The sequence below is a fragment of the Oryzias melastigma genome, linkage group LG1, assembly GCF_002922805.2.
Source record: "Oryzias melastigma strain HK-1 linkage group LG1, ASM292280v2, whole genome shotgun sequence".
NCBI classification, from domain to species: domain Eukaryota; kingdom Metazoa; phylum Chordata; class Actinopteri; order Beloniformes; family Adrianichthyidae; genus Oryzias; species Oryzias melastigma.
This window is the reverse complement of record NC_050512.1, coordinates 24,709,349-24,719,826: the sequence shown is the minus strand read 5'-3', so window position 1 is coordinate 24,719,826 and position 10,478 is coordinate 24,709,349. Positions and strand designations below refer to the sequence as shown.

At 41.6% G+C, this 10,478-nt stretch overlaps 1 protein-coding gene across 1 annotated transcript in view; it reads left to right on the top strand.

The window, feature by feature from the left end:
• The first annotated feature begins 1,423 nt into the window (after positions 1 to 1,423).
• LOC112156908 (phosphatidylinositol 5-phosphate 4-kinase type-2 beta) overlaps positions 1,424 to 10,478 on the top strand; it is a 12,923-nt gene continuing 3,868 nt past the window's right edge. Inside the window, exons 1-5 of the mRNA XM_024289270.2 lie at positions 1,424 to 2,081; positions 6,692 to 6,789; positions 7,479 to 7,575; positions 7,663 to 7,815; positions 9,562 to 9,708. Coding sequence (XP_024145038.1) covers positions 1,938 to 2,081; positions 6,692 to 6,789; positions 7,479 to 7,575; positions 7,663 to 7,815; positions 9,562 to 9,708 — 639 coding nt within the window. The 5' untranslated portion in view covers positions 1,424 to 1,937. The remainder of the gene's footprint in view (positions 2,082 to 6,691; positions 6,790 to 7,478; positions 7,576 to 7,662; positions 7,816 to 9,561; positions 9,709 to 10,478) is intronic.

The following is a 10,478-nucleotide window of genomic DNA, read 5'->3' as shown; positions in this document are numbered from 1 at the left end:
GTACCAGGCTACAGTTACTACATACACTTTCATAGTAGCTGGAAATGTTTACTCCTTCTGCAAGCACGTCATGACTCACTAATATCACTAATTTCCAATTATTTGTCTTTGCGGTCTATTTCTTAAAAAATCCTCAACTTTAGCCCCAGTTAACCTCCTCCTTTGCCTCATGTTTTCAAGGTTACGTCACAATCCAAATGGTCTCAATAGGTTGAAAATCATGTTTCAGGATTTATTGTTGTAGAGTTGTTGTAATAACATCTTGTCATCTTTTGTGCTTTCAGCACAACCATGCAGTGACCAGACATCGTTGTGTGCTGCAGGTCATCTCTGCAAACAGGCAGAGATCAGCACTAAAGTGAAACTAACATCATACTGATCCGTTCTCTAGCATGTGTTTTAATAGGACTAGCTGTTAAAATCCCTAATGTTTTACCACTCCAACTGTGGAGTTTTGGATTCTTACAGTTCCATACGATTTCTACAGCAGGACACATCGTCATTTGTGTACCTCAGCTTAATAGGGTGTTTCGGCCATTTATCACAAGACACCCTCTTCTGAGGTTGGCCCACAACAGCCCGGTCATGTGTCCTGGTGTTATTTAGTCAATTTTGCTGTCCAGGTGATGTTACTCCTCTTCAGCCACAGCCAATGGCTTGCCCTTTCAGTGGTGTTGGACAGCTCCTTAATGGCCTGTCCATGTGCCATCCTCTGATTCTGGAGCTTAGCAGTTGTACTGGTTACAAAGCCCCTGCACCCCACCTCCACTGGACGCACCCTGACTTTCCATTTTATGTCCTCTGCCTCAGCTGCCAAGTTGGAGTGGTGTAGTTTCTTTCATTCATATGCTTCATCAAGAGAATCCTCCCAAGGAACTGTCAGCTCTGTGATGAATGCAACCCGGCAAGAGTTTGACCAAACGACGAGGTCTGGACGCAGTGTGGTTGTTGCAATCTCTGGGGGAAGATGAGTCTCTGGTCTAGGTCAACTTGCATCTGCCGGTCCCTGGCTGCATTCAGAGGGTTCAGCTCAGGGTACGAGGGAATAATCCTCGGCCTCTCTCCTTAACAAACAAATGCTGGTGGGAGTCGGTGCCTATCCTGGCTGTTGAAGGGTTGGGCGTTGATGTATGAATATTCTATTGTTTACGACTGCATACAGTATACGTAAATATCAACGTTTTTTTCTATTTGAACAAAAAAAAAGAACAAAGATAATTTTCAGGTTTTATTTTAAGATAACAAGAAAAAACATTAATGAAAAAAAGTTTGGATAGTCTATTTTAAATTTTAATTATCATCTGATTACATAATCCAGATTACATTTAATCTGTGCTGCCCTGCCCTGCTGACCGCGCCCCCTTCTGTGAAAATCCCTGCAGTTCCCACAACAACCAGTTGGGGTCGCTGTCAACCGTCAAATGCGGCGCGGGCGCCATCTTGAGGGAGACCCGATCGCAGCGTTCGGCTGGCGGCGGCGGCCGACGGCAGTCTCCGGGCACACCATGAGGGGATTACTTGCCTGTGTGTGAAACGGAACCGTTACTTTTTCGTTTCGTTTTGTTTGTTTTTGTTTTCTCTGCCCAGTGGAAGCGAGGCACCGCACGGTGGCACCTCTGCGCCACAGGCCGCGATTTCATCAGAAAGTCGCGCGGCTGCGCTGTAGCCCGATGGCCGGTTAGCCGCTCTCTGGACTCCACCGCGGCCTGCTCGGGCGGAGGAAGGGTGGTGACGGCGCAAAATGCTCCACCGTTGACTCCCATTAACGCAGCCAACCCACAGACGCACCGAGAGTTGGACCACGATGCACTTATCGAGCTCTCCACCCTCGTAACTCCGTTGTTTTACACACTTAACATAGTTTTCCCCCCAGTTTTTTATTTTTATTATTTTTTTTATTTTTGAATTGTTTTTGAGAGCGCCGTCTGAACGCAGACATGTCAGCCAACTGCACCAGCGCAGCGGCCGTCAGCGCCAGCAAAACCAAGACGAAAAAGAAGCATTTTATAGGACAGAAAGTGAAGTTATTCCGCGCGAGCGAGCCCATTCTCAGCGTTTTAATGTGGGGAGTCAACCACACGGTGAGTCAGTGCATCCTCCTCAGCGTCCCGTTGTTTTGATTTTTTTAAGCTAGCTTGCTAACCTGTTAGCCAGCTGCTCTCATCTGTCAAAGCGGCTTTTCTGTAATGAATTTATCCTCACGGCTCGTGAATGTTGCTGTTTGTCGGGTTTGGCTAGCAGCTCGTGTGCGAAGCTGCTGCTAGCATTTATTTATTATCATTTTTTGTGCAGATTTTCTGTTGGGATTCTCGTAGAAAAGCGGCTCTGCTATAACGGGATTTAATCGTTGACAGTTTTAGGCTCGTGGCTGTGGTGGTGGAGGGGATTATCTGCTGTCATAGATTATGGATTGAGAGGTGTTCGGCTGCCAAGCCGTGATCTGCGGCTGCAGGCGTGAGGAGGGGCGTGTCTGGCAGCCGGAGCAGCAGCAGCTTTCTCCGGATTGTGATAAAAAAAAGCAGCTGCTGCGGAGATCTCCAGCCGTTTATCGCATCATTTCTTTATAAATAGAGCTGAAAATCTATCGCGTTTGGCCGAGGCTTCCTGCTGCTATGAAAAGCTCCGGTGGTTGGAGGAGAAGGAGGGCGGCGGGTTGGGTGATAGATGATGGAGTCTGCCGAACCTGCGCGAGCTCTCGCCGTTTGATTGATGCGCGGAAAGCTGCCCGCGAGGCGAGCGCGCGCGCGCGGATTACCGAGCCGACCTATTTGGCCAGAGCCCAGGAGCTCATGTTTAAGAGACTCCAGAGGTGGAAATATATTTCAATCTGTGACGGAAATTTCTGCAGAGAGGTTAGATGAAGACCTGTAGAGGCAAAATGTCCAGAAGTGAAATAATGATGTGACACAGATGTATTAAATTGCTGTTTAAAAGGCCAAAACTAACATTTAAACACCAAATCCATGTGAAATATATATAAAAAATACACTACAACATCATTTGAAATAGAATTTTCAATATGTTTCATTTATTTCTTCTCAAGTGTAACCATCTTTTTAGTCACTTTGTAATGTTAGAAGTATCAATAAATATTCCCAATTTGTTCAGTTTAAATGATGAGTCATGAGTAAACAGATTTGTATGGTTCTAGAGTATAAAATTGACGACAACTGAATGTCTAAACTAAAGTGAACCAAATTTAAGTGATGAAAATTGTGTTTTTAGCATGTTTTTGTGGTAGTTTTTTAATGATGGAGGACAGTTGTGCTTAAAAACGCATTTCTGAGTATTTCTTTGTTCAAATCACGAGCAGATGGGGGAAAAAAGAGATGAAAGTAGCAAACACAATAGGCATCACAAGCTCCATTCTGATGCATCCGCTTGTAGACAATTGATTAGATCCATGTACGTCTTTGTTTTCCTCATCTGAGGTGGAATCTGGCCCCAAACTGTACTGCAGGATAGCTCTAATATTGCTCGCCTTTTTTGTTGCACTAGTATTGTTAAGGGTGTGAAGGGCTCTAAGCTAATGGGAGAAAATATAAACAGAGTTCTCAGTTATTGGTGTTGGGAAGGGGGGTCGGGGTTGCTCCACATCAACATTCCCATCCACATCTCAGAGACAAATTTTGAATGAACTACTGCAGCTCTGCAGAAAATGTGTTCTAAAAAACAACATATTTTTTTTCTTTTTGCCTGAAAGTGATACAATTAAAAGACCAGTGACAACACTTCTAAAATAAATCAAAAGATGATTGGAGTGGGTCACTATTTCAATAAAATCTACAGATGGGTGCATTTTAGTAGACTATAATAAATAAAACAATATTAATGTTTACCCTCCTGCAGCTGTTTAGTCTTCAGGAGTCACTTCATAACACAGCTGGACTTTTATGAAGCGTTTGATCTTTTGTCAATCTGAAAAGATGGTGGTCCAATATGTGTAAAGTTCAACAGGGATGCAACAAATCTCTGTTTAAAATGAAACTGTATGTCACGCCTTTGAACCAAATTGTGGGTAGAGTGAATTGTTTCATCCCTGCTGCATACCAGTATGTTTACATTGAAATGTGTAAGACTGATTTTATATTTTAATGCATTACACCAGGCTTGGTTAAAAAACACTGATTGGTTCTTCTTCATTGTTAGACGCTTATTGGCAATAAATAAATAATCTGAATTTTTTGTTGTTGTTCTTTTGTAATGCACAAACATCAAAACCGTGACCCAAAAATTGAACCAAATTCTGAGAAAAGTGAAAAAAATACAATTACTAATTTTTTTTTCTTAAACTGGCCACACCCACTTTAGCATGGCATACTCTTGTGGTAAAGCTGTCAGTTTTGTTTGTTTGAATTTCTACTGTAAGATTAGGTGATCGGCTGACTTTTCATCGGACTTATCAAATCAAGTGTTTGTGTTGATCTATTACTGGAACAGTTGGCAAAAGTCTGATAGCAAATGTGTCCACCAAAGGTTCACGTATGCTCTCAGTTCCTCCGCAAAGGTCAGATTTCACGGCATGGTTGATTTGTGTGTCCTGATGTTGTCAATGTGGGTTCAGATCAACGAAAATCTTTATTTGTTGGAATCTTGTCATCAATTTGTTTTGATTGATTTTTAAGACATTTTGGGAGTTTTTAGGAAATGCTTAAATAGTCATATAACTCATCTCCTAATTATCTGTAAATCCTGGTCTCATTTTCATCATCAGGATGAGTTTGGGGGTGTTTTTTGTTGTCTGTGGGATCTGTGGTGTGATGATCCGTCTTTACTGTTGGGCAGCAGAGAAGAGTGTTTGGACGATGACGACCCCTTATTCGACCAGTTCTGTAGGATTTGTGTTGAACTAGTCAGTGTCAGACCGGTCTGCAGGCCGTTGACCCTCTGCATGAAGTCCGTGCAGCTGAGGAATCCGGGGGAGCAGCTAATGATGTGTTTATGGCTACAGCATCTCCAGGGTTTGAGCGGTGAACTCTGGCACTGGGTGTGTGGGTGCAGCTCAGGCCCGATGAGTTGATTCTGTGGGTGTGAGGCGGATTCAAACGCATCAAACAGCCCTCACTTCAAAGCCCTCCTCTCACAGTCAAAAGTCGTGTGCGTATCAGATGGAGCAGCGATGCTGGAGAATTTCCAGGAGGACGTCTGCTGGCGTTTAGGTGATGTCGAGGCTGCTATTCCCTCACATTTTCTATATGTGAAACGGAGTGACACTCGCACATCTTGAGTTTGTCGTGAAAATCTGATATTCGCTGCTCTACCAAACATGAAATATTAACCGGTCTGATGTAACACGAAGGCTGCAGTTCCCCTTCATTTAGAGCCGCTCCGTTCTCAGTGGAGCTCATAGGAAAGACGCAGCATTCTCTGCTCTGGTGCAGCCCAAACTTGCTCAGCTTTTACAAAATCTGAGCTCAAACTACCGCTTCTGTTTTTTGTGAGGTCATCAGTCAAAAACCTCTGCCGTCAGGCTTCACCTGTGTCCCACCACATCTGATATCGATGCTGGTAAAGGTCATGAATCTGAAAAATCGATTGAAAAGGTTTTTTTTCCTCAGTTTTTTTTTTTTTGTAAATATCAACTTTAAATTTAATTTAGCAATTTTTCGATGCATTAAATAATTTTTACTCTCAGTATCTAAAGTCTTGATGCTACTGAAGTAGAGCTGCTGAGTTTATGTTGAAATATTTTACATAAATGTTGGAACTGTTTTCTTCCACATAGAGGTCAAGATGAAGACAAATCTGAGCTCCAAACTTGACTAACGTCTGACAGCATCCGGGTTTTTCAGAATATTTCATTACATTTAAAACTCGATGCCACAAAAAAGGGGTTATCATTTCATCTTTGTTTAATTTCTCCATCTTTGATTAAAATCAAAAACATGTTTTAGAATCTATTTTTTAAAAAAAAAGCGAAATTTCTATCAAAGCTTATGATAAATGTGGAACTTTCCTTGTTAAATTACATTAAAAACTAACTGAAAGTTGTTTTATTTCTGATAAAAGCACAAAAAATCCCTTCAATGGAACATCTATTCATAGATTTGACAAATCAGTATTTATTTTAAATCATTTGTGTTTTTTATTTAACCCAGCCCTAATTCATTACCATAAATATTAGATTCTCTATCCCTGTTTGGGACAGAAGCAGCTGTAAAATCGTGTCTTCTGTTATTAGCAAATAAAATCTCTTTTGTCCTAAACAGAACAGAGAACAGGAGCTCATCCTTGTGTTTCTAAAGTCTGCACAGATACGGTCGTCCACCATGCTAACGTTAACTAAACAATCACTAAACTGATCCATGTGACCTCTGGTGACCCCATAAAGAACTGGACTGAAGCTGAAACACGCATTCGAACTTTCAGTTTCATTTAATTGGTAGATTTTAGTTTTTTTAAGGGAGGAAATGAGGTTGTTTTTGTCCAGAAACTTGTCATCCCTTTTTTCAATTCTTCTGGAACTTTTAGCTTCTTGTTTCTGTAAACTTACAACACTGTTTTTTTAAAGACGGGGCATGAGGTGCGGTCAACCCAGGTTGAACAGATTTTCTTTGGCTCCTGTCAGGCACGCTCGGGCCCAACCTTCTGAGATTTATAGAGATCAGTGAGGACCCCAAAGGTTGTCCTACAGTCACAGGCTGATTTACAACACCTCAACTCATCTTTTTCTTTTTTTTCCTCTCCTCAGGTCAACGAGTTAAGTAATGTGCCTGTACCAGTTATGTTGATGCCAGACGACTTTAAAGCTTACAGTAAGATCAAAGTGGACAACCACCTATTTAACAAGTACGTACAGCCGTTTACTGCTTTGCAGAGCATGTGGTGAATGTAGAAATGCCCTCATCAATCAGAATGAAGCCATTTTCCACACGATCGACTCCGGATGAGCCGACTAAACACACGACAGAGAACCTGAAGGAAACAGCAGGAAAATGATGGATTGACCTAGTTTTAGGTCATTAAAAACAACGTGCTGGATAAAGGGAGAGAAACTGAGACGGCAACAAACAATCCCTCAAATAACAAATAAAAAAAATTGGAGGGAAAGTTGTAGTTTTCTAATGTTATTTCTGTGCCCAATTCCAAGCACTTTTATTTTGAAGGGAATTACAATGAGAGACAAAACAGCTGAAAATTTCCAAAAAAGCAATAACCAGAACTGGCTAAGAATACTAGAATGAGTGTGTTTCTAGATATTTAGAAGTTAAATTACCATAAGTGTTCATCTGAGTGAACATGGTGTCCCATTATCAGTTTTTGGTATGACCCAACTGTGGATTTGAACCTACATTCTCTTAATCTAAGCTGGTTTGAAGCATCTCCCCAGTAGGGAGGCGACTGGTTCCTGACATCTTCATTATCGTTCAGCTGAATCCCAACTCACTAACGGTTTCTGTTTCTGGAAATGGCTCATTTTCATTAACAAACCTCTGAATTTCCGTGTTCTCACTGATTCTCTGTCTTTTTTGTCTCAGAGAGAACCTACCGAGTCGCTTCAAGTTCAAAGAGTACTGTCCCATGGTGTTCAGGAACCTGAGGGAGCGGTTCGGCATCGACGACCAGGACTACCAGGTGAAAAACTAAACCCCCCGTGAAACGTAGCTCTTCTGAAAGATCCGGATTACCAGTAGACGGGTTTTATTTCCCCTTCTTCGGCAGAACTCTCTGACCAGAAGCGCCCCGCTCAACAGCGACTCCCAGGGTCGCTTTGGTAACCGCTTCCTGTGCAGCTACGACCATCGCTTCGTAATCAAAACCATTTCCAGCGAAGACATCGCCGAGATGCACAGCATCCTGAAGAAATATCACCAGGTAACGGCCACCATGATGCAGGGATAAGGCGGTGGAGGTTCTGGCTGACGGAGGAACTTCCTCACCCAAATCCTTCCTCTCAGCACAAATGTTAGAGAGCTGAGAGGAAGAGGAGGCCAGAATGAAAAAATCACTTACTCAAAATACAGGATATCTGAAGAAATATGAGACAGAACCAGGACAAAAATGAAGTAAATTGGTCTCCCCCACCCCTCCAAATGTAGTGGTTGGGGTTCACGCACATAATTCATCAGGTTTTGTGATGAAACTCAACTTTTCAGGTTTTCCTTTTCCACTCGAGACAATTAGGAAAGAACCACGGTTTCCACCTGGACCAAAGCACCTCAAACAAACCCAAATACTTCTATCCTGTTCCCCAGACGAGCTCTGACCGAACCACACACTAAACAGGTTTACCTTCAGATTTACCCAGGAGGCATTTCACAACTTTATCATTGACTGTATTTGAGAACTGGACTGAGTGACTTCTCCCCCTTCGCGTTCCAAACAGGAAGTATCGGCTGGTTCCAAGAATCCAAAATTCCATAGATATCTATAGAGAATTAATCAGATGCTATTTAGTCATTCTATGTATTAGAATAAACATTCTTGTTCTGCTGCCTTTTATAAAACATGTTCTTGATAATTCTAATTTTTTAAAAATATTTTTTTCTGTAAAGTTATTCAAGTTATAAACTGGCCTATTAGATCCCTCAAAAAGAAGGTGGTCTCATGTCGAACGCTCTAAATGTTTGTCAAATTTTGTGTAGCATGCTGTCCAGAGGTGGGGGTGTGGACTTCCAACAAGCTCACTCTACACGAGCAACAGTTGCCATAGAAACAATGGCTCTGACCGACTTGGACCAATCACTGCTTACTGAAGTTATCTGGGTCCAACATGGCTGTGTTTGTGTTGGGGAAAAAAAAGGAAAGGCTTCCAAATTGACTTCATTTTACTGGAGCTGAAAGGTAACAATTTTCTGTGTGACGTCACACCCGGTCAGTCCAGTTCTTTCATACAGTCGATGGTTTTAACAGTTTTTGCTTTGTTTCCATATATTTATTTTTTGGGTCGATTTGTGTCTCTGGTTTCTGGATTGAGTGTTTGCTTTCATACCAGTGAACCGTTCCAGAGTTCAGATGTGTTTTCACACCTGCTGAACAAAGTGGACTCGAGAAACAAATGACGAAATATCCTGCTGCTTAACATCAGTGGTTTCTGTCAGACAGGGGCTCACCTGCCTCACCTCTGGACTTTAGGGTGCCACAGGGCTCCGTTTTTGTACTCCTTTCATTTCCCTTGACCTTTTAAACTTTTCAGATGAATCGGAAATCCTCTGTGAATCCAAAATTTAATTAAAGCTGGCTTATTTTAAAGTTGTATCTCAAAGAGATGCTTTAAGACTCAGCAACTCGTCTAATTAAAATTCTTACTCAAACAGACTCCCCTAAACTTCAAAGAGCCAAAGTATCATCAACGTTTATCAGAGTTTCTTCTAATTTATGTGAAAAACTGATAACCACAAACTTTTTCCTTTTTAATCCTTTTTAATCCCTGCTCTGTTTTGGTTTCTCATCTTTTGTTTCCGTCATTTTAAAAACATCTTTTTAAGTCGCTCAAACCCAGAAGATAAGGTTTTTATTTCTGCATGGATGCAGTTCTGCAGAAATGAACTTTTTTTTTTTCTCCTTCTAACGAATGTCCATTTCCTCCCACACCGATCGCTGCCCCCTCCCTGTTTCCAGTTTATCGTGGAGTGTCATGGCAACACGCTGCTGCCTCAGTTCCTGGGCATGTACAGGCTAACCGTGGACGGCGTGGAGACGTACATGGTGGTGACCCGGAATGTATTCAGCCATCGGCTCACTGTGCACCGCAAGTACGACTTGAAGGTAGGAGATTTATTTATGAAGACACAACAGTGCTCTTTTAGTCTTCATTATTACTGAGAAATTGTCCCCTGATGTCTATAGTTTGGTTTTTGTTTTTAAAAAATTGCTTTATTGAAATGTTCAGCTTTAAAATCAGCTTGATTCCATTCCACCTACAACTACCATTTTTAGTAACTCTTCTGGTTTGCGCTTTTTTTAGATTTGCCCCTCAAATTCTAACAATGATTGTCTTTATAGGAAATAATCATTAGGATCAGCATTGTTGGTCTGTTCTAACAGCCAAACAGAAAAGTCCTCTTAAGGAAATATTTCAAAAATCTTCATTAACCCCTAAATGTCCTGTTAAACCATCAGCCTACTAAAGTTAAAAGAAAGTCATTTCCTCTTATCATGAAGTTGTCATAGTCGGCACTGTGTTATAGTGTGATGCTGCAAAAGAATTCTGCAACACATTTTTGTGAATGAAAACGTCTTTACACGGTTAAGTCTTGGAGAGCTTGTTCAGAATTAGCCATGGTTGCTGTGGGAATTTTTAAATTACAAACACGAAAGCAAAAACAGACATTCATCTGACACAGACATTAAAAGTTGGATGGTTGCTATGGATCAATGCTGATAAAACCAGCATTCTGAGCCAAAGTACAAGCATTTCTGTCCCATCATTCCTCAGTGAATTCCTGTTTGATGTCAGATAGATGGGGGCGTGGCTTAAGCCATCAAACCTGCAGCCGCAGCTTTGAGTCTCGGTTTAAAAACCATGTAGGAAATTT